General features: G+C 35.5%; 1 protein-coding gene across 2 annotated transcripts in view; it reads left to right on the forward strand.

Moving 5' to 3' along the window:
• MOSPD2 (motile sperm domain containing 2) overlaps window positions 1-22,871 on the forward strand; it is a 45,013-nt gene extending 22,142 nt beyond the window's left edge. Inside the window, exons 6-15 of one of the 2 annotated variants that reach the window (XM_019746332.3) lie at window positions 2,975-3,035; window positions 5,154-5,192; window positions 9,767-9,891; window positions 12,894-13,070; window positions 13,666-13,778; window positions 15,866-15,962; window positions 16,817-16,913; window positions 17,316-17,445; window positions 19,602-19,704; window positions 21,952-22,871. In XM_019746332.3, coding sequence (XP_019601891.3) covers window positions 2,975-3,035; window positions 5,154-5,192; window positions 9,767-9,891; window positions 12,894-13,070; window positions 13,666-13,778; window positions 15,866-15,962; window positions 16,817-16,913; window positions 17,316-17,445; window positions 19,602-19,704; window positions 21,952-21,993 — 984 coding nt within the window. In that variant the 3' untranslated portion in view covers window positions 21,994-22,871. Of the gene's footprint in view, window positions 1-2,974; window positions 3,036-5,153; window positions 5,193-9,766; window positions 9,892-12,893; window positions 13,071-13,665; window positions 13,779-15,865; window positions 15,963-16,816; window positions 16,914-17,315; window positions 17,446-19,601; window positions 19,705-20,303; window positions 21,739-21,951 lie in introns of those variants that run through there. The other variant, XM_019746331.3, reaches the window with a different exon arrangement.
• Window positions 22,872-24,917: the final 2,046 nt, after the last annotated feature.

The raw sequence follows: 24,917 nt of genomic DNA on the forward strand, positions 1-24,917 counted from the left end.
AATTTTTGCTACGAAAGACGCATTAGAGCTGATGGTACGGCTAGGTCTTATTTTCAGGGAAACACGGTATGTTAAGAATCTTAAAGTGTTTACATTCATACTCTGCCTGGTAACTAATTTCTGGAATCTATTTGTATTCTAAAGAAAGAATCCTGAATATAGAAAAAGCATTGTGCACCAAAATGTTTTTTTCAGAGTGTTATTTAAAATAGTGGAAAATTAGAAAAATGCATATGTCAGCATGGTGAAATAGTAAATTATGGTGTATCTAGTTGATGGAGTATGTTTAGTGGTATTTATAAAGAATTTGTAGTAATATTGGAAAATGACCTTTTTTAATGAAAAAAGGCAACAGAATTGTATCATAATGATACCTAGCCACAAAAAGAAAACCTTGGATATTGCAAAAACAAATAAATGAAAAACAAACTAGAGAGAACTAGAGATGAGTTGCTTTGGGTGGTAGAGTTTTTAATCTTTCTATATTTCTATTTATATTTTAAGAATTCATTGCCCTGGATTTTTTCAATCTAGTTTCTGTCTCAATGAGTTTTAGATGATAGAGTAAGTCATTTTATGCCCAAAATCTAAATCTAAATGCCTAAATATATAATAAAAATAAATCATGATTCTGTTATCCTTTATGTATAATTTTCTAATTGTTAACCCAGAATCATGAAAAATAATTGTTAATGTTTTTATTGCCAAATATAGGGGCAAAGAATTAACTTGAACTGTCTGATTTTTTCCAAACTACTTATATGTTACCTCATTATCTTTAATTTATAAAGTTTATTTGCATTACTATTTAATTCATTATTAATGTTTTTAAATACTTGAACCTTATCGAATAATTTTTATATATCACCCTCATGAATCACAAAGGATTTAAGTTGGCTGTATAAAGATGTATACAGAATTACAAGGCAAGACATTTTAAAAATTACTTGTTAAAGAGTTGGGCCACTAATTTGGCGCTAAGCTCTCAGCTGCCTACCTAAAAGAAATGGAATCATTTCAAACTATTTCAGAGACCATACTTTCAAACCAGGGTCTTAGGAGAAGTGTATTCATTCCTGATACTTGAACTAAAGAGAAAAGTCTTGAAAGGGAGGACATTTTACAAGATAATGAATAGCGATCCCCACAAAATGCAGACCAGTAGTTTCATGGAGTTTTTTTATGTAGAGCCCACTACTATACATACATCAGTGACATCCTATCAAATCTACTTCAATTAGCAGTAACTTGGGATTTTTATAAGCAAGGACATTCAACTACATAAAAGATGAAAACAAAAATATTGGAGACTTTTTAGGCAATTTCTGGGGGCCACAGATCATATACTAGGTAACAAATTTATATATAACTAGTTATTTTGAGATATTTCTTTGACTCTTATTTAACTACAAATTATTAAGCTCTATGCACAGTGGATATGAAAATTAGTTATAAAGGTATTATTATATACTAGGATTTGTCCCATAATAAATACTTAAGATAGTTAAGGATGCTTACTTTCAGTTTACTGGAGTTAAAGATGCTGTAGCTCACATGCTAGAAAAGACTTTATAGACTCATTTCTAGGACAACCCACCTTTCGGTAATTGATGGATTTAAGTTTGCCTGGTTTTATATATGCGTGTGTGTGTGTGTGTGTGTGTGTGTGTGTGTGTGTGTATGTGTATGTATGTACCGAGGGTGCTAAAAATGTATACACATGACTTGTATTCATCTTTTGTTATCAATATATATTATTACGACTTTAATACAGTTTTTTCCTTTCTTAAAATGTGCATACATTTTTTGGCACCGTGTGTGTGTATCTTTCACCCTACAGTCCTTATAAAATGGCTGATCAGGATTAGTAAGACAGCTTGTGGCCATGGAATAACATGGACTGAAATGATCCATGTGAATAGTAACCCTAATAACCTAATTTCATGTTGCTGAGTTCATTGCAGTGAAACCAACCAGTTATGTTTATAAAGTCTCCCAGAAATTGGAGTCAGTGACCAACACTTGAATATAAACTAAGAAATTCTAATTCTAGATCCCTAAATAAGAGGAAAGAAGCTAGAAATGAAATAGATATAGCAGGCCAATATTACCAGGTTAACTTATGTAAAACACTAAAAATATATATTTTATTGAAGCTGTTAGAGGTGTAGAAATTAGCTTGAAGAAGAAAATATACCATAATTTACATACAAATGTATTATCATTCCAAGTAGTCAGTTTGTAAACTGTATAGTTGTTTCAAAAATTATTTAACAGATTTTTAGATTTTCTCTATGCAGATTGCTTTTAGCTCCATTTTATAATGCCATGTTACCTTAGCTGCCTGAGTATCTAACTAGTTTGAGGTAACATGAATGATATTTAAGCTTCTGATTTCTTTAACTCAGTTTTAGGACCGATTATTAAAAGTGGCTTAATGAACAAATTGGTAGCTACATTTTGCCATGGGGATATGAAAGACGGTTTGGGGAATATAATCAATAATGTTGTAAAGATTTTGTAGGGTGTCAGATGGGTACTTGTCCTATTAGGGAGACCACTTTATGGACGGTGTAGATGCCTGATCACTGCACTGTATACCTGAAGCTGAAGCTGAATAATAGTGAATGTCAACTATAATTATATGTATATATGGTCACAGGATATGGAGTACAACATGGGGAATAGAGTCAATGGTATTGTAACAGCTATATATGATGTCAGGGTAGAAAATTGGGGGAGGGGGCTTATCACTTTGTGAGGGTTGTAAATGTCTAACTAGTACATTGTTTTGTACACCTGAAACTAATTTAAAACGTGGCTTAATGATGTAAAACGTTAATTCTTGGGAATATAGCTATTTATATAATCGCTTATTTTTTAAGATGTTAATAATTGTCTCATTTGTACTTAATAATTTATCACCTTAAATGTGGACATTCTTAAAGATTTCAATATGTAATCTTTATTTTAGGACATGGATTTTGTACGCTTTATCATCAACTGCTTTAAGGTTTATTACCCTAAATACCTCTGTAAGTAAATTACTTCTTTATAAAAATATAACTATGTAGAAACTGTAGATAATGCCTGAGAATTGTAGTGCTTTATATTATTATGGACTTTAATAGCTGAAACATTGTTTCGTGATGCAGAGCTTAAATGTGTTCATAGACATTTAAGTGCATTTTCTAGTAGGTACAGGGGGAAATTTTCATAAATAATCATTGTCATTTACAGTTAGTTTTAAGAGTTTAAGTTCTAAACTGTATATATGACATCCTGTAACATACACATACACATAGGGACTATCTCATTTTTACTAATCTTTCAATTGATAAATTTCTTTAAAATAATATTTATTATATGGAACTTCTTACATACAAGAAACAGACAAACAGTATTGATAAAGTATACTCTGATAAGCAAACTCATACATAAAGTACACTGTGTTACTAATTGCTGTTTAACAACTGTCATTGAGAAAACACTTGACTGTCCTGTACTACACTTGAATGTGGCATTTGGAGTTTGTTTTTAATTGTGATTATTCCATTAATTACCTGAATGAAGAACTCCTAAATCTTACTCATTTTTTATTTATTGGATCTATGTGATGGTTTCCCCCTGGAGAAATGAAGTTTCCATCCCTCATAAACAGAAATATTTTTAACCTAAGTGGGTTGAAAGTGAAAAGACAGAAAAGAGGCAACAGGAAAATCAGAAAATAAACTCACAGCTCTGTCTGGGCACACCCCTGGCAAATATCACAATTAGGGTCTTTGGGGACTTGTGACTCAAGTGAGACTGGAGCATAAAATCCCTAAATTGTCTTACTTTGGCATGCTTTTGCATCATTATGAATGTGAAATGAGGAACAGGCAAATAGCATTATGGATATCAAGGCTCAGGGCCACTCCTAGCCATTTGTTCTTATGTCTTCAGAGAAAGTATTCATGAACGTTTTTAGTTAAAGAGAATGTCTGGTTTGGGGACCCTGTAGGATCTGCTGTTCCTTCTGAATTCTTCCACTGCCCCATATTATTAGCTTGTTTCTCCAGGGTACAAACTGAAAATAAAGTAGCCACTTGTTTATCGAAATAGCTGATGGAGTTTATGAAGAGTCATTTATAAATAGTATTATCATTATTACCTTATAAAACACATCCACGATTTTTTGAGAAAACTATCAATAAATTCATGGCTCAAAGATGAATTGAAATACTATTCATTCCAATAACTAGAGATAATGTATATATTCTACCTACCTAATGTAGTTTTGCAGACATTGAAATTTATAGAATCTTAAATTGATTATGCTTCAGAATCTGTCATGAAATATGATTACTTCTTAATAGTATTAAGTACCAGGGTACCACTTTGCAGATACCATGTGCTTATCATGTACTTCACTATCCTACATTAATATAATCATTCTAGGAGGTTCTTTGCTCAGAAGAATGAAATTACATTTTAATTCTTCTGGAATGAAGACTAAATTAGATATCAAAAATCCCTTTTGTGGTTTCTGGTTCTTTCTCACAATTGTTAATAGGGCTGTTTAATATCTTCATCTAAGTATGCAAATAATACTTTTGTATACTTTGGAATTATTGGTTTCCTGGAGCTCATAATATTAAGAAAAGTAGAAACAATTTTTGTTTCTTCAAATATAATGACTTATTAAAATAGTGGGGACAACTGTGAGAATGGTTTAGCAATATAATCTCTAGAAAATTATATTAATAATTGAAACCATAAATTAGATGTTGAAATTATTTTAAAAGTCAATGGACTTCAGCACTAATATGACATGCCACATCCAAAGATTCCACTTACCCACTTAACTATTTTCTTCTGTACCTTTCTGCAAACAGCAAAAGCAATAAATAAATAAAAGAACAGGCTACTTGGCAAAGGACAGTGATAGTGCATTATTCATTTCTCAGAAGCCATCCTCGTGGGTGGGCCCCTCACCACAGTGAGAAGTTAGTTTAGTTCGAGCACCACTCATACTTCACTGACTTAGAACTGAGTCAACCAGCTCACTTTTTAGTTACGTTTAGATCACCATTTTTTCTAGGTCAGGTAGAAGTGATATTGCTATAGTGGTACTAAGTCACATTCAATGAATTTTTTTTTTAATCTTTCAGCAAAAATAGTGATCTTTGATATGCCTTGGATAATGAACGGTGAGTATGTTACTGATACTTTCTAAAACAAAATGTCTGATTTCCTTTTTTCTTTGCCAATTTAGCCATATTTCTATGGTTGTTTTTTTAAAAAATGTTTATATTGAGCTTGGTGTATACGTACTCTTAAGAGGCTAGAGCTAAAACACTCAAAGGCTGTTCCAAAGCAAACTGGGCTAGCTTTCTGCCTCCAGGCCCTGGGGACACCCATTTGTCTTCTCTAAAAACAGCCTCAAGATGTTCAACCATTCAGGCAAAACTATAGTCAGAAGCCTTACTTTGTCACCCACAGATGGGGTATTTCATACACAGGCCTTGGCTAAGTTTTCTTACAGCCTTCAGATATTGAGGAAGAAATTAGAATGAATCTGAAATTTACTCCAAATCTCTGAGTCACATAGCCTTTATGAGTCATGATACATTTTTTGATTAAAAAATTTTTTTAACTATTGAAAACACTAGTAATAAAAAAATATCTCACAAAGAAAAGCCCAGGCCTAAATGGCTTGACTGGTAAATCTACCAAACATATAAAGAAGAATCAACACCAATCCTTCTCAAACTCTTCCAAAAAATAAAAGAAGAAGGAACACTGCCCAACTCATTTTATGAGGCATCTGTCCCTAATAACAAACATCACAGGAAAAGAAAACTACAGACCAGTATTCCTTATGAATATAGATGGACCAACCTCAATAAAGTACTAACAAACCGAATCTAGCAGCATATAAAAAGGATTATACACCATGACCAAGAGGGATTTATCTCAGGAATGCAAGGTCAGTTAACATATGAAAATCAATCAGTGTTATCCAACATACTAATAGGCTAGAAGAAAAAAAAAACACATGATCATCTCAATAGACACCGAAAAAGCATTTGACAAAATCCAGTACAGTCTCATGATAAAAGCTCTCAAGAAACTAGGAATTGTAGGTGCAAAGAGTGGAACAACTGTGAAGTTTGGAGGACCACAGTAGTCCACACAAGACTACCCTCACTTCTGACACCAACTGTAAGTTCAAGGGGTTCCCAGAACCACTCTCAGGTTCACTAGAATGACACACAGAACTCACTGTAAGTTACTATACTCAGTTACGGTTTATTACAGGAAAGGATTCAGATTAAAATTAGCCAAGAGAAGAAAGACATAGGGCAGAATCCAGGAAAGGGCCAAATGTGAAGCAAGTTAATTTCCCAGCATCGACATGGGGCAGTACCCGTGGAGTACTGCCAACCAGGGAAGCTCGCCCATACAGTGGTGTTCAGAGTTTTTATTGGGGTTCCATTGCATAGGCCTGACTGACTTACTACATGGTTTATCTCCGTCTCCAGTCTTTCCAGAGGTCTGATACTGTGTGACGCAAAGCTCCCCCCCCCCCACTCATTGTTCTAGTGTGACCCAGGGCCCCCAAACAAAGACACTCCTATCGGGCATGAAGATTACCTCCCAGAAACTGAGGGCAAAGGCCAGACCTTTCTTTGAGTAAAGGTTAATTCTTCACCACACAGAAGAGAACTTCCTCAGCCTGATGAAGGGCTTCTGTGAAAACCCGCAGCTAACATCATATTTAGTGGTGAACGAGTGAATGCCTTCTCTCTTAGATCAGGGACAAGACAAGGTTGTCTGCTTTCACCACTTATATTGCCAGGGCATTGAGGCAAGAAAAAGAAAGAAAGGGCATCCAGACTGGAAAAGAAGTAATACTATCTATATTTGCAGGTGACATAATCTTCTATATGGAAAATTTTAAGGAATACAGTCTCAAAAAAACCTATTAGAACTAATAAACAAGTTCAGCAAGGTGACAGAGTACGTAGTTAATACACAAAATCAATAGTATTTCTATATACTAGCAATGAATAATCCATAAATGAAATTAAGAAAACAATTCCATTTATAATAGCATCACAAAGAATAAAGTACTTAGAAATAAAATTAATAAGTTTAAGACTTACACACTGAAAACTATAAAACACCACTGAAGGATATTCAAGACCTAGTTATACAGACATCTCTTATTCAAGGATTAGAAGACCTGATATTGTTAAGATAGCAGTACTTCCTGAATTGATCTAGATTCAGTGCAGTCCCTATAAAAATCCCAGCTGCCTTTTTTACAGAAATTGACAAGCTTGTCTTTAAATTGATATGGAAATGCAAGAGACCCAGACTAGTAAAAATAATTTTGAAAAAGAACAACGCAATTGAAGGATTCATACTTCCACACTTCTTGATTTCTAAACTTACTACAAAGCTATAGTAATTAAGACACTGTGGTAGATATAAGCATAGACATATAGATGAATAAAATAGAATTGAGAGTCCAAAAATAAACCCTAACGTTGATGGTTGATTTTTTAACAATGGTGCAAAGACAATTCAGTGGAGAAAGAATAGTCTTTTTAATAAATAGTACTAGAACTGAATAGCCATCCACAGTCAACAGAATGAATTGGACCTCTACCTCCCATTATACACAAAATTTCACTAAAAATGGATCAGAGACCTAAATTTAAAACTATAAAATTCTTATAAGAACTCTTAGGAGTATATCTTTGTGACCTTGGATTAGGCAGTGATTTCTTAGATATAACACCAAAAAAGTACAAGTGACAAAAGAAAATAAATACATTGAACTTCATTAAAATGTAAAATTTTTGTGCTCTAGAAGATACCATCAAAAAGTTGAAAAGACAGCTCTCAGAATGGAATAAAATATTTACAAGTCAATATTTACATCTGATAAGGGACTTATGTCGAGAATATATAAATAACTTTTACAATGCAACAATAAAAAGACACATGGCCCAATTAAAAAGGGCCAAAGAGTTGAATAGACATTTTTGCAAAGAAGATATGCAAATGGTCAATGAACACATAAAAAGATGTTCAACATCATTAGTCATTAGAGAAATTCAAGTCAAAACCAAATGAGATACTTCACACCGACTAGGATGGCTGTAATCAGAGACAGACAGTAACAAGCGTTGGTGAGGATGTGGAGAAATTGGGACCCTCATACATTGCTGTGGGAATATAAAATGGTGCAGCCACAGTGGAAAACAGCCTGGCAGTTCCTCAAAAAGTTAAATATAAGAGTTACCATATGACCCAGCAATTCCACTCCTAAGTATATCCCAAAGAGAATTGAAAGCATATGTCTGCACAAAAACTTGTACACAAATGTTCACAGCAGCATTATTCATAATAGTGAAAAGTGGGAACAACCCAAATGTTCATCAGTTGATGAATGGATAAACAAATGTTATATATCCATGAAAGGGAAAATGATTCAGCAGTAAAAAGGAATCAAATACTGATACATGCTACATCATGGATGAACCTTAAAAACACACTGAGTGAACAAAGCCAGTAGGGAAAAAAAAAACACTGTATGATTCCATTTATATGAAATGTCCTAAATAGGCAAATCCATAAAAACAAAGCCAATTAGTGTTTGCCAGGGAACGGAAGAGGATGAGGAGACTGCTAATGGATAAGGGTTTCTTTTTGGTGTGATGAAAATGTTGTGAAATTAGATAGTGGTGATGGTTGTGCAACTCTGTGAATGTACTAAAAACCATTGATGTGTATACTTTAAAAGGGTAAATTGTATGGTATGTAAATTACATCTCAATTAACCTGTTCTTAAAAAATCAGATTTCGCACTTTAGTTAATTCAAGTAGCAGAACTTTAAATATGTCAACTCTCACTTTCAAAATGGAAATTAATGAACATGTAAATGTTATGAAAAAAATTTAAGCATAATTAGCAAAGTAAAAACGTAATTTTCTGAACTACTATTTAATGTTTATTATGCTGTTGTATTTCCTGATTTTTTTTATTGACGCTTTTGCAAATTTAATGCAGGATTCCTCTTTTCATTTCTTTAAAATGTGCTTAGAATGTCATGATGGAAACAAGATTTTAAAAATTAAGTATAAATCAGAATGGCATGACAGAACAGATTGTAATTACTAAACAGCTGGGTTTGATAAGAATTTATACCTGCACACTCCGTAAATTCCTCACAGTTGCATAAACTGCAGGGCTTGGGAGAAAGGCAGAGAAGTTTGGGTTAAGGTGGAAGAAGTCTGGGTCTAGCTCACACCCATAATGAAGAGAGTTACTTCCTTCTCTTCCTGACTTCCCATTTGAGGATGTTTTTCAGATTGGCGGATTATCAGAAGCGTAAGGCCAATGACTCTCCCCATACTATTGTGCAGTTTTCCCCCGAATTACATTGCTGTTTGATTCAGTGTCTGGAAATCTTAGTAGTTGGAATCATTGATGGATTTGTGCAGAGGCCAGAACCCTGATAAGTTTATTAGAGAATATCTGGGTAATTTAATCTTCCTGAATCTTCATGGAACATTTGAAATCCATAAGGGACAGTCACAGTGTAAATGCCTACAGGAATGAGAGACTATTAAGTATCATGCCATGGAAAGATACATATTAACAGATTTTAGCCCAAACTAATTCCAGAAGACCTGCGTTAGCACATACAGTAAATTAATTGAGAAAGAGAATGAAAAGAATTTAATGAAGTGACTGTTTTTTCTTCAGCTGCTTTCAAAATTGTGAAATCCTGGCTTGGTCCAGAAGCAGTGAGTCTGTTGAAGTTTACAAGTAAAAATGAAGTCCAAGACTATGTCAGTGTAGAATACCTGCCTCCCCACATGGGTGGAACTGTAAGTATAGTACTGGAAACTCGTTTCTAAAATAAGACTGTGTCACAACACTTTGGGCTGTATTCTTTCCTCAAGGAAAAAGGAAAATCAATGTCATAACATCCAAAGAAACATCACAGATACCCCAAAGTAGAAAGCAGTGTTAAGACATTTGTAAAATTTTCAAGTTGTTCCCGTGCTACTTTTGAATGGTTTTAAACTGGAAAGTATTCACTAAAATAGTATTTAGTATTCAGAAACAAGTATTCAGTAAAAAGTCTTTCTACTGCTATCCCAACCACCCTGTCTTCTTCCCCAGTTTTATTTCTTACATTTATTTCCAGAGATCTCTATTGCCTATATAAGCAACTGTATTATATATGTAATATATGTATAAGCAAATGTAGTATATGTGTAATTCTTCCTCTTTCCCATCTCTTTTAAACAAGTAGTACATTTATACACTATTGAGCATCCTGCTTTTTTCTTCACAATATATCTTAGAGATCATTCCTAATCAATGTGACAGCCAACTTATTCTTTATTTATGGCTGCATAGTATTCCAGTGTCTAGAGATGACCCATACGTTATTTAATTAATAACCATAAGGTAATTATTTGGACATGTCTTTACTTTGCTTCCAATTGTTTACTATTGAACAGTCTTTTTAATTTAAAAGATAATATGTACTATCGAGATTTTTTGGAAATGATTTTACTACTTACAAGTAAGAGACCAGGATTAGTAGGTATGTGTTAAACTCCTAATACTGTTTAACAATGAAACATATTGATAATGACTTTTTTAATAAACTGTGAAACCTATGGAATTGGTGCTTTGAGTTAACTTGATTGATAACATTTCTATTACTTGATTTTTATAATGTACTTTGTATACTGCCTTTCTGGCATAATTGTATTCAACCAGAACCAAGGGGATAGCAAGATGAAAAGTTTTGGTATGTCCTTTTATTTGTTTTCTTTGATTAAAAAAACTTGAACTAATATTTTTAAACTTTGCTGGTTTCCTATTCTGAGACTTATTTCACATTTTAACCTAGAAAAACAGAGTATGGTTCATTTCAAGTACTAAGTTAAAATAGTGATTTGATTCATTTGTCATTTTTTTATAGTTTGCCCATAGAATTGTTGTATCTTAAAATTAATAGTACTTAGTAAAATTTACTTTTTTTAGGGGTAGAAAAAGGTTATTTTATTTCCCTTTTTTGTTGTTAGTGGTATATTTCTTCAGGATTATAGTCAAGTTGTAATTAGGACTGATATTTTCTAACATAATTTTTTGTTTTCAAAAAATAATACAAACGCATGATATTTTTAGAAACAGCAAACAATACTAAAGACTGAAAAGTATAAGAGTACAGTGAAAAGTACATGTCCCTCCCAAGGTCACTGCCCATTGCTACTCCCCAGAGGCAGTCACTGTTTCCAAGTTTTCTCTCCTTCCAGAGATATTCTATCCAGTGTTTTTTTACATAATGGTCATATATCACACATGTTGTGGGGCTTTTTTCATATCATTTATTTTTAGGTTATACCATATTGATTCATAGAGGTCTGTGGTTCTTTAAACTATTGCAGAATATTCCATTGTGTCGATATAACATAACTTATTTAATCAGTTCTCTTTTGAAGGTACCTTATTTTCTAATCCTTTTTCCATTACTAATAATGCTGCAGTGACTATCCTTATAAATTATTCTTGGCACACACGTGCAGCAGTATATGTAGAAGGTAAACTCCTAGAAATAAAATCATTAGGTCAGTGGGTATATTTAGTTTTTAATTTTAGTAGTTGTTGCCAATTTCCCTCTAAAGAGATTCTCCCCATTTATCAATGATGTGTGAGAATGCTTGAACCACATTCTCGCCAACACCACATACCGTGTTTCTCCGAAAATAAGGCCAGGTCTTATATTAATTTTTGCTTCAAAAGACACATTAGGGCTTATGTTCAGGGGATGTCATCCTGAAAAATCATGCTAGGGCTTATTTTCCAGTTAGGTCTTATTTTCAGGGAAACACGGTAGTCTCATTTTTGCCAGTCTCAGGTGAAAAATATTTTATTATAGTTTTAATTTGCATTTCTTTTATTGTAAATGATGTTGGGCATGTTTTAATGATTTAAAAGGCAGTCTTCATTCTTTTTCTATGAACTATATCATTCCTTTATTCCTTGTTCTGTTGGGTTATTATTTTCTTGTTGATTTGTATATACCGTGTTTCCCCAAAAATAAGACCTAGCCATACAATCAGCTTTAATGCGTCTTTTGGAGCAAAAATTAATACAAGACCCGGTCTTATTTTACTATAGGACCAGGTCTTATATAAGACCAGGTATATAACATAAGATAAGATAAGATAAGATAAGATAACATAACATAACATAACATAACATAACATAACATAACATAACATAACATAACATCGGGTCTTATATAAGACCGGGTCTTACATGAATTTTTGCTCCAAAAGACGCAATACAGCTGATTGTCCAGTTAGGTCTTATTTTCGGGGAAACATGGTATTAACAAAAGGTGTCTTTTGTTTCTGATATGTGTGGTGCATATTTTCCCAATTGTGGCCTTTTTCTTAAAAAACAAATTTCATTTTAGTGTGCTCAATTTTTAATCAATATTTGTATGCCTTCTAGGTTTTGTGCTATGCTTAGAAAGGCTACCTCTACTTAGGGTTTTTTTAATCCTCCCATGTGTTGTTCTGAATCTTACATGGTTTTTAAAAAAATAAACGCACATATGCACACATAGTTAAAGCTTTCACCCATCTGAAATACTTTTGCTGTAAAGAGTGAGCTAAAGATCCAACTTGGTTGTTTTACAGATGGCTGGCCAGTTGTCCCATACCACTTACTACTCTTTCCCTTTCTGGTTTTAAATTTCACTACTGTTTGTTTTCTTGGCTAAAGTAATGGATTTTAACTTTACTAAGAGAATTATTTTTCTATCCACTTCTTAGCAGACTGATCCAAAATTATTTTATTTTAGGATCCTTTCAAGTATACCTATCCACCACTAGTAGATGATGACTTCCAGACACCACTGTGTGAAAATGGTCCTATTGCCAGTGAGGATGAAGCTTCAAGTAAGGAAGACATAGAAAGTGATGGCAAAGAAACCTTGGAAACAGTTTCTAATGAAGAACAAACAGCTCTTCTGAAAAAGGTAATTCTACAAATAAAATTGAGTCAAAAGCTGTGGCCTAGCCCCAATTCTACTGTTAGCTTGCTATGTGATTATGTGTAATCCACTTAAAAGTTTCTGTCCTTCTCATCTTTGTATGTAAAAGAGAAAGAAGAAGGAGGGGATGGGCCAGTTCCATACTGTTGTATAAAAATTGGTAAAATGCACCTGGAAGGAATTGTAGCTATTTTTTATTTGTCTGAAATAAAAGTAATTGAAAACTTTACTTTGATCTGCTTCCTCTATTTCATATTTTAAAAAGCACTTTGTTGTCATCTTGCTATCCATAATCAGGGGCTTAATAGATAAATACATTGTAATTTAGAACAAATTTAAAGAGTCTTAAGGGAAGGACCATGTTGTATTTTCTACAGTGACATTTATAGTAGGCACTCAAATATATGTTACTGTAATGTTAATATATACTAAATATACAATGCAGATATAATAAACCTATGTTAAAGATTATAATTTGGATTGAATCAATATAATGTTTACTTTTTGATCTAATGACCTACCCAACTGTCAGTATGAAACTAAATTTCTTTTTTCTTCATATATATTTTTTTGTCTTTAGATTAACCTAACCGAAGCTGTTTCCAAAGCAGAAGAAAATGAAAAGATTGATTCCAAGATGAAAGGTTTCAAGAAACCATTGAGTGTATTTAAGGGGCCCTTATTACACATCAGGTAATAGTGGAAGATTTTATTAGCTATGCTTTTATAACATATTTTGATCATCTTGAAGGATCTGCAAAGTAAGAAAACTTCTATAGTATTTTTGAAACTGTGGAAATACACAATTATGGATTAGGTGAAGACTCACCTTGGTTTCCAGACATAGTGGATATTTTTAGCTACTTTTTTTTATTCCATTGAGTGTGTTTAAAAGGCCCTCATTATCACAACAGATAATAAAATTGAATATTCATATATTAACAGTAAATCTTAATGACATGCATTTTCCTCATTATACTGGTACTGTTAGACTTGCACAAATTCAGAGATGCTAGAAACAACATTGAAATGTAGGCATTTATCAATTTGACCTTCCAAAAGCTGAAGCTGAACCAGAAAAGTTGGTTTTTTACTAAAGCCAAATTTCAGCCCATCTCTATTTTTATTTCTAGGTTATGCAACCCAAAAGATTCAGGATTGTTTCTTTATCATTATATAAAGACCTCTTTCTCACTAATAGTGCTTTTGGTTGGTAAATATTTAGCCATATATTAATATTGCTATATACCATCTTTCTTTAGTAATGACCTGATATGTCATTTTTCTATCCCTTTACTTGAAACCTTTCTATGTAACTGTTTTAGGTATATGTCTGTTATAAGCATTACAGCCAGAGTTTTTAAAACTGGAATCTGAGATTCTCTAACTAACGAGATGAGTCTGTTTACATATATTTTGATTACCATTATATCTGGATTTGTTGTGTCTGTGCGTGACAGAGAGAAATACATGCGCATTATGTTGTTTTCCATGGTTTTTCTTTGCTATTTTCCCTCTTTGGAGATTGTTTCCCATTTTCTCCTCTATTGGTTTGGAAGTTACACACTGTTTTTTCACTGGAGGCCTGTCCAAACCGTGGGTCCAGGCTTATAAATGTCGAGGTATGGCCAAAAGAGCTAGCTAGGGAGAAAGCCAAAGTGGAACTTCGGGCTCTGCCATTCCCTGCCTCTGCCCCAGGAAAGTCACAGCACTTCTGCACACGCCCAAGGACCCAACCTATGGCAGTCCCACAGAGCTTCTCGCAGTTTTTCTGCTGGTTACTAAGAGCAGTTCTGGGATCCAAAACCTGCCTGTCTTTACTGTGGCATATTTCAGATTGAGTCCTAAAAGGAAGCCAGCAACCGTGCTCATTTACCATCTTGTCCAAAGCTGGGCAAAGCCCTCCTGGGAGAACACTTCCTTAAAAATGTGCGCTCTCTAGATTAATAAACATCTCTGATAGGAAGACATTCCTGGTAGAACATGAATCTATTTAAAGATATATCTGAAAGTCAAGGTCTAGCTGAACAATATATATTTTTATCTAAAACAAAAACACGGTCCTTCCCATTGTTTGGAGGCACCTGATACAATTTGGCTAATGTACTTAAACTACACAAACTTTGCTGGAATTTTTGTTTTCATTTTAGGTCACGGGCATTACAGTGGCCAAGAATAGTAAAATTTGCATTTGGGGGCTCACTGATTTTACTGTTTGACAAGTTCTTCCTGCAGTTCCCAGCCCAGATTTTATTTCTGTGTTTATTTTTCTTCTTCCCTATTACATAGAAGAAAAGCCTTCATATAGTAAGAAATTATTCTATTGAATAATTTGAATACATCCCTAATGATCATTCTTTTTAAGGTATGATCTTCTCTGCTGGTGTATAAAAATATGCCCCATTCTAATCTGTAATTAGGTGAAGTTGAAGCAGCAACTCCATCTTTACTTTTATTATCTGTAACCTTCCCAAGAGTTGAAGAAAATGCACTTTGAGGTGGTGCTGATTGTAGGACTAATTCAGACTCTTCCTAGTTCGCTTTCTGTTCCTTCTGCTTTTGATCTTGGGGAAACCATAGGACTTTTTAAATAGCATGCATTGAATCAGTAAGATTAAAATACAAAATATATTGGGTAATTATGTTGTAATCTTGTCTTTTGATGAACTCTCTGTACAAACAAGCTTAAAATACTAACCAAATGTTTTTCTTCAAGCTAATGATTAAATTGTCATTTATTCTGAGTAATACAAATGCCTTATGTTTTTATCATCACTTAGCCCAGCAGAAGAACTATATTTTGGAAGTACGGAATCTGGAGAGAAGAAAGCTTTAATTGTGTTGACAAATGTAACTAAAAACATAGTGGCGTTTAAGGTAAATTTCTGAAAGAGAATAAATTATGTGTGAAAATTTGACATGGCAGTGATTTTAGACACATTTTAATTAAAAGATTGATAATTTTGAATATGCACAATGTTTTGATTTATGATATTTTTAAGTATGCTATACTACCTTCTGGCTTTAACCATGTGGCACGAAATTTTTCCTGGGTTCTGTATTTCAGTCTTTTATTTGCGGTAATAGGCTAATGCCCAAATTGATCCCAGAATTTAACATTTGTTGTAAATAAAATTCCCAAGGATAATCACTCTTCATCATCTGAATAATTCATAATAACAGTGAAAAATAAAACTATAAAATCAAATGTGCATTTCCCCCAGTGCAGTATATTTAGGAATGTAGTTTATACTGGATACTAACCTGATACTGAGCATTAAATGTAACAAGACTGAGTTGGAGGTATTACTTCCTTAAATCACATATTTAAATTTAACCGCTAGAATGTGTGGATGTCCTTTGATTATCTACTCTTTTTATCATTTCTGAACACTATTGTAACATGTGTTGTAATGTGCATTCACTTCTTTGAATATGTATTAAATTCACATGATTAGCAGACAGGATAAATATTTAACAGATGGAGTAATTTTTGTATTTAAGATGAAGGCTAAGTGACAGTTGGACTTAAAAGATGAGTGAATATTTTTTTAATACTTGAGATGCTTTTTTCCTATTGGTGGCTAAAGATACATTCTATGCATAACCACAAAGCTTATTTTGTAAATTTTGGTTATTGATTAACTGCTGATTTTGTTAAAAGTCCTTTTTAAGCCATTTCCCAAATAAAAGCAGAAAGATTATTATGTGACTACTTCGTTTATAAACAGGTGAGAACAACTGCTCCAGAAAAATACCGAGTCAAGCCCAGTAACAGCAGCTGTGACCCTGGCGCATCAGTTGATATAATCGTGTCTCCCCACGGGGGTAGGTTGTCCCATGATGGCCATGGTGGGGTGTGCTGGGGTGGGAGGACCTGGGGCTGGGCCATGAGTCAGCAGAACTGGACTAGAATCTATACATATAGTGTCAGCAAGTCACCTCACTGCACTGTAGGTGTCTGCTTTCCCACGTGTAAAATGAGATGGGCAAATGGGTCTCTAAAGTACTTCCCAGCATTACAAAAATGTTCACTGTTTTTAACGAGTAAAATTGTTTAAACTGATGCCAGTTGAAAAAGAAGTCCTCATTTTTAGAAGGACTTTTTACGATAGTTTCATATTCTTATTTTTCCTTAACGTTTTTCCCCCAGAATAATGCCTTAAACCACATCTCTAACCCTTTATAAAGATTTCTGTTTATATAATAAGCTGCTCTTTTGAAATGCAGGTTTAACTGTCTCTGCCCAAGACCGTTTTCTGATAATGGCAGCTGAAATGGAACAGTCACCTGGCACAGGCCCAGCAGAATTAAGTCAGTTCTGGAAAGAAGTTCTCAGAAACAAAGTGATGGAGCACAGGTATACTTTTTACTCACAGGCATTCCAGTGTGGTGGGCAGGATCAGAAAGAGAAACGTGCCTGTATGGCAGGCATACCTTCCTTCTAGAGTTTGGCAGACATTGAGGCATCTAGTGTGGGCCCTGAGTTCTGCAAGGCTGTGGGGTGCCCAGGTGAATGAGACCTGGGGTTTCTCAAGACGGTTGCTAATAGCAGATGCCTGCTTACAGGCCAATGCAAGAGTCTGGATGTGTCAAAACGCAGATCTTGTCTGGTAACTGCAGTATAATCACGGGTGGGAAGAATACCCCTTAGAGTCAATCAAGGTCCCTGTGATTGACCAGTGGTCTCTGAATGACCACTGATCTTTTTAACTCTTCTCTAAATTTGGTAGATGTCTTCTGAAAGTGGAGGTAAAAAGAGCCTTGTAATTTCATCTTGCTAAGGAAGTACGTAAGGCTAGCCGCCATACTCTTTCGTGTCCTCCTTTCAATTTGGTCTTTCCGAAGATACCAATAAGAACTTTTTAGGATGAGAACTCTCTAAATTTGTTTTTCAAACATAGAAGGTTTTCCATTTCAAAGGACCTATCATCTGGCCATTGACAAGTAGGATCTTATATTAATCTCAATCGTGACTCAGGCCAATAAGACTTTTGTAGCTTAACCATGGACGCAAGAGATATCCTATAAAAGGGTTCAAAAAAACACAGTTCTCACAAGGTCAGAACATTCACTCCCAGAGGTAGCATAAGAAATCAAAACCTTCATTATCTCAGGCAGTAAGAATGGTGTAGTGCAAACATGGCTCAGGTTTCCCACAAGAACGTGAGATGCCGCCAGTCACAGACCCGCTCATCTGTGACACCAGACTCATGCACCGGAAAGAGACAATAAAGGTTAAGACAACAAAGGCCCACTATGGACCGGGACCCCTTCTGATAAACTCCCATGGGTGCCGTCACAGTCAAAGAGAATGCTGCTTGTCACTTAGTGTCTCAGACTGGGCACAGGCAGACTCCAGCTGGCAGAGACCAGAGGGAATCTTCTCACTGGTCACAAAGCCACGCTCTCAAGATAGAACAAGACGTAATGAAAAACTCATTTGGGCCTATGATTCTCCTCCTTGTGACAAATGACACAAAAGAAACAAAAGAAAATAGTGACCATCTCTGAGAGGAAAAAGGATCAATAGAAAACAAGACTACTCATAACAAAAATCTCTACCAAAGTCGCTACACCCAAGGAACTAGTTCCCACAATTATTTCTCCTTCTAATCTAAATTTGGAAAGGAAGAGACAGGTAAAAATTTTTCCCTTCCCCTCTTAGCCTGGCACTACAATGAGATTCAGGAGAGCTGATGTTGGTGAGAATTCTTATCCTTCGCCTGCTTCTGCCAGTTTTCCAGGATCCAATCTGCAGACCCCCAAGCAAGTATGGTTTCTGAACAGGTCCCATAGTAAGTCACCAGACTGTAGGGCAGGAAAAATAATTTTCCTTTACTCTTCTAGGTTCTTCGCTTAGACTCCCCCACCCCAAATCAAAGACAGAGTAACAGGAGAAAAACATTAGTTTAATAACATGGATATCTCTTATGTACATGGGAGAGACCCAGGGAAAACTAGTAACTCCTTGAAATGGCCCAAGCCACCACCTTCCATACCATCTCCAGCTAAAGACCAAAGCAGATGTGTGGGTGGAGGGGGGAGCGATTTAGGGGGTGTTATCAGGCAAAGCTCAGTAAACCAGGGTCATGCTGTATGCATATTTAAGTCCTCACCTTCTCCACTGATGAGTTTCTAGAGATTTATTCATCTTCCTCTTCCTGTTACAGAGAGGGAGACACCTTACAAATGGAGAGTCCCCTTATAAATGTAACTTTCTTACAAAAGGGTAACTTGTACTCAGTTTTCAAAGCTTTTCCAGTGTCTGTTGTTTCTCAAAAAATAACCAGCTCGAGATAATCCTTACACCAAAGCGGCATGTTTTGGAGGTGGCAGATTCTGTCCCCTTCAAAGATAAATACACACTGAACTCCTACCTTAGGTGTATCCGGGGAGAAGAATGAGTACTTTCACCTGTGTTACATATACTTGTGTTTTTCTCATTTTATTTTTTACTTTTAAAAAAAATTATTAATAATTTTAAGAAGTTTTTTTTCCTTTGGATTTTCATAGGTTAAGATGCCATATTGTTGAGAGCAGTAAACCAACCACTCTCACGTTAAAAGACAGTGCTTTTAACATGTCAGATAAAACGAGTGAAGATATGTGTCTACAAGTAAGTGTTCGTTCTTCCTAAAACAAAATTGTTACTGCTAATTAACATTAGAAATCTATTTTTTTCCCACTGACGTAAGGAGAACCTTTGGCATAGACACGACAGAAATGCTCTCTTCTTTGTGAAGGGAAGCCAAATCAGAAATGGTAAGCAGCAAGTTACTTCTGGAGATCTACTAACTTTCTAAAAGCTCTGGACATTTTGATTTGAACTAGGTACCATATAGCCAAGTGCATGGTGCTTTGAGGGGTAATCAAAGAATTTGATCTCACTGAACGTTACCACATAGTGCATTTAAATTTGAAAAAGATGGGGGGGAGGGGCTCTCTTTCTAAGTAGCTGGTTTCTGAACTTCCAGGAAGTTATTGCTTTGCTCCTTTCTCAGCTAGAAAATTAGACCTTTTCCAAACGAGAGTAGGCAGGTACAGGTCTGTTCACCAAACAAATCTAATTCCTCATTGCATTTCCAGCTCCCAGCCTATCAGAGTAGATGGACCACATCCTGTAAATGTTTGGATTTCTAATATTCCTGTTGGCATTCACATGATTAATATACTGTTTTATTGATACAAATCTTTCATCCTTTTTTCCCTCTTTAGCTCAATCGTTTACTAGAAAGCAATAAAAAGCTTGAAGACCAACTTCAGCGTTGTATCTGGTTCCAGCAGCTGCTGCTTTCCTTAACAGTGCTCTCGCTTGCTTTTGTCATCTCTTTGTTCTGTTTGTTGTTCAATTAAAGAAGTGCTCCTCAGTAGGAAACATGGCTCTTTTGTCCAGTAGTTGGAAAAAGTAAGATCCAGAACGTCTCCACCATGCTACTAACAGTGTCACCCATCTGTGCTTCCTAAAAGGAAATGTGCAGCGCAGAGGGGAACAGATACAAGTCTTGAAAATAAACTTAGAATAAGGAAACACTGAAGAAATGGATGATAAGAGTGTATAATTAGTTATTAAAGCAAGGAAAGACATATCCGTTGTGTAAATTAAGTTTATATGTAACTTATTTTTTTCCCTTTGATTTGAATACTTTTAAAGCTTAAGTTTTATCATGTACATATATGAGCTGAACTGAAAAGTATAACATGCTTTGTTGCAGCCAAAAAACGTAATCTGCTTTTTTATCACATAATTATTATAGCTGAGCCAACTTACTAGCTTTTCTATGTGTATATAGAACATGTATATTGGAAAAAAACATACAGAGTAATTTCTGTAATCATGACTTTGTAATTTTGAGAATTACTTCCAGACGCTAGTCAATATTCTTTTGGAATGTAAAACTATTTAATGCCAAACCACCTTTTGCCTTTGTTTCTTATCGGCCCTCCCTTGCCTTTTGTTAATTTCAGACTTTTTTATGAACACTCTCATTTAGGTAGAATTTGGAAAACTGAGTTTGGTTGGATTTTCCTTGAATTCTGTTAGTGATGTCCAGAGGGAATCTCTCTTCAGTCCCACTTTCCAGTCTTTCTTATGCAGTTTCATGTTGCTTGCGATGGCTGGACCCCGACCTGAGCCTTTTGCTTCATTTATTATAAAGGCTTGATCCTCTACTGCCCATCTCCACCCCCTTTTCTAAATGAAACGAGTTATATAAAAATTTTCGAAAAGTTTGTTTTTGAGATGCATAGCAGTATAATTCATTTACATTTCAGTTCCTTCTTAAAATCAGCCATGAAAGGGGAACTTGACAAAAGAGTATAAGGATGAAAAAAAGAAAAAACGAAACTCAAGTGTCAGTTCTCCGTTTAAGAGTGAAAAACAAACTCGTGACCAAGTATATAAAACCTTCAGACCAGGGCTAAGGGACATGCCTGATACTCTGCCTTTGTCACAGTAATACCAAGGACGGTTCCTAAATTCCTAAAAAAAAAAAACATCTTGCAGGAGCAGAGCCTAATGAAATTAGTTTGTTCTCCTCGTTAATATGTCTAGTTCAGTCCATGTTAGTTCATGTGTAAATCTATTTTATATGAAAGAAAGCATAGTCTGCCTGTAAAATAAATTGTGAGTTTTGATTAAGCCACGTTTGGAGATTTATTGTTATTATTATTGTTGTTGTTGTTGTTGTTATTATTATTATTATTCTGAGGTGTAGTGTTGGCAGCTTTCATCTGGAGAAGTTGGTTCCAAAATAGAGTTATGAAGAACAATATAATAAAGTCCCTTCAAAACTGGCCTAGGATATCAAACCTTAAAAGGACACTGGTCTGATACTTTGTCTTAATTTGGGTTTTTCTGTTTCAGTTTGCCAACTCCAGACGTGCAAGTGACGGCAGTCCGCCCTAAGTACTATCCCTAGTATCTGCCTGTGTGTGCGCACAGCGGTTTCCCCTTACATGTTAGATTCGTGCCTTTAATACAATCTAATCCCAAAGTGTATGTTTTATGTTCCTCGGCAAATAAATGAGGAAATAATTAGTCAAAATTGGGAATGCATTGTCCTAACAGTGTCCCTTTAATGTTTCATATGAAAATTACGTTGATTCACTAAAACGCTCTGCCCTGATGTTTGGCCAGTTGAATTTAATAACATATCTTGTTAATGTTTGTGTGTCTATTTAATGTCACTAATTAATGAAAATTAACTAGAAAATCAAAGCATCTAAACTTTGGTACTTGTCTTGATTAATCACATATATTTACATTTGATTTTATTCTGTCTTGATTTTATTTAATCACATTTGATTATTTTTGGTACTCTAAAATTAATAATTTTATTTTGAATCATGTCATTACCTGTTTATGACAGATTACCAAGAATCAACATTTAGATTTCGATTGTTTTCACTTGAAGATGAAAATTAATAGATTTTGCATGAAAACATTAATGGAATATCATTAGTTTGATCTGCAAGCAGCCTAAAAATGCAATTGCTGGTAAATCTAGCCTCAAATTTCATAAGAATACCATAACTTTTTATATCTTGCCACTAACTTTGACTGGATTTAATAGCACTTTATTGTACAATTGCAAAAAAATATATTCCTAGAATTGTTGCCAGTGTAATTTCTCTAATGTTCTGGTGCTTTTCATATATTTTCAGTATTTTTATTACTATATTGGTATTTTCTTTGTATAAATTGATCAAAAGAACATGTTTTCTATTTTAATATGTTTTAGACAAATAATTACATTTATGAAATAAATATCATTAGGAAAAATCTCTGGTCTCTAATTGCTAAAGCACCTTAAAGTCAATGTTCAGACTCACTCTGACCTTTTAAAGATCACATTAATTTCTTTTAGACCTGCTTTACATTTTTATAAGGACAGCCCTGCAAGCTTCCAGATGCAATGGTGTTATCAGGTGACCTCTCCTTAGTGTCCCTTTTCTCCTCGCCCCTAGTCAGGGTCTGGCTGCTCTTCAGCAGAGCTGTTTTCCTCTGACTTAGCATTGGACTCACTGTCATGGCTGGGAGCTCCATCATGAAATCTATTGCCAGAACTACCCCACGTCCCCCCAAATTCATACCCACACACCTTCCTGCCTGACAAGTCCTACCTAGCTGCTGGGCGGATGGAAGGCAGTCCCTGCGAGTAGGCACTGGAGCATGGGCATCGGCGTTGTTAGGAAGGGGCGGCCAGAGGGAAGAGGCCCTGGGGATTACTAGTGTGGTCCCCTTGCCACTAGAAGACACGACACCCAAATGGCAGCTACTGCTGCGTAAAAATAGAATAGAATGAATAGGACAGGTCCATCTTCTAAACTGAAAAAGAAGTAAGAGACACACCCAAAGAGAAAATCCAAATAGAGCTACAAAGACAGAGGGTAATGTACCAAGAAGCACCACACCTGCCCGGACTAGGAGGATGTATGTGGTCTCCTTTCCTAAAAGACACACTTTTCTAGGAAACAAGAGCTGTGGGGAAAGCTCCAAGGAGGAGAGCACATTGCTTTACAACAATCTTCATCTCGTTCTCCCCTAAATGTTCACCAGCAACTCGAGGTGCCCTGATGTCAGAACTTGGACCCAGAAGCACAGGGCCTCCCTTCTCTCCCTGGTCCAAGAGGACACTGGAAATCCCATTTCTGGCTGAAGCAATGGTGGTTAGGAGCGAGGGCTCCGAAGTAACACTGCCTGCCACTTGCTCCCTGTGTGACTTGGACACATTAGTTGAGCTATGTCAGCCTCAGTTTCCTCACTCTATGTGAGTCTGACAGTCACAGTAGTACTTTACAGGACTGATGGGAGAGTGAAAGGAAGTAATGCATTTAACACAGCCCTGGAGAGGCTGGCCCTGCTTTACTCATGTTGCCTCCACTGCCTTCCATCCCAGCTCCCGGGAACTTCTCCCACTTGAGTTGGTCTTCCTGAATAGCCCACCTCATTCAAAGACAAACATCAGTTCTGCAAACCTTTCCCTGCATTTTATTTGTACCCTTGCCTTCTTTGCACCTCACTCTTCATTCTGGTGCCCAGGTCAAGGGACACACCTGCAAGGCCAGTGATGCTCAACGGCCTTGACTCCTGTGAAGGAGTATCCCTTCCAGACTGAGGAAGACATTGTCAGGTGTTTCCCTCCACCATCGCACCCACGGCCTCTTCAAAACACCACACCCATGGAACTGGTCTTGCAGTATTCCACCTGTAACCGTTTCCCCTCAAATTTGTAACAATTCAATAAAGATATCACATAGGACTTTTTGCATCTTCATAAAAATGTCACCCTTACATTGAATAGAATTACCTCCCTGTAATGCATAAAGTTTGTCTTCCCTTCTCTACCCCACCCATCATGTCCACTGCCATGCAAAGTAAGACATGTTGAAGTATTTGAGACAATTGGTTCAACTGGCAAGAATACAGAAGAGCATCTCCCTGACCCATAGGGGCAAGATATGTGCACACTTTCATGTCTTTCTAGAGGGACAGTTTGAGTGGTCCTTGAAGCCACAAGTGCATGCTCCTTTGTCCTGAACAGTCAGGGAATACATCATACAAGTTTGGACAATTAAGTTCATGAACTTGTTGCAATGATGTTGCTAACCTTTTTTGATATCAGAGGGGTTATTCATTAATAATTTGCACCAACTGGACAAACAGTTAAGCAAGTTTACTATTTGGAAGTGCTGAAAAGGCTGTGTGAAAAAGTTAGATGACCTGAACTTTTCTCCAACAATTCATGGCTCTTGCATCACGACAATGCACCAGCTCACACGGCACTGCCTGTGAGGGAGTTTTTAGCCAGTAAACAGATAACTGTATTG

Source organism: Rhinolophus sinicus, chromosome 18 (genome assembly GCF_057876585.1).
Source record: "Rhinolophus sinicus isolate RSI-liver-muscle chromosome 18, RSI-T2T, whole genome shotgun sequence".
NCBI classification, from domain to species: domain Eukaryota; kingdom Metazoa; phylum Chordata; class Mammalia; order Chiroptera; family Rhinolophidae; genus Rhinolophus; species Rhinolophus sinicus.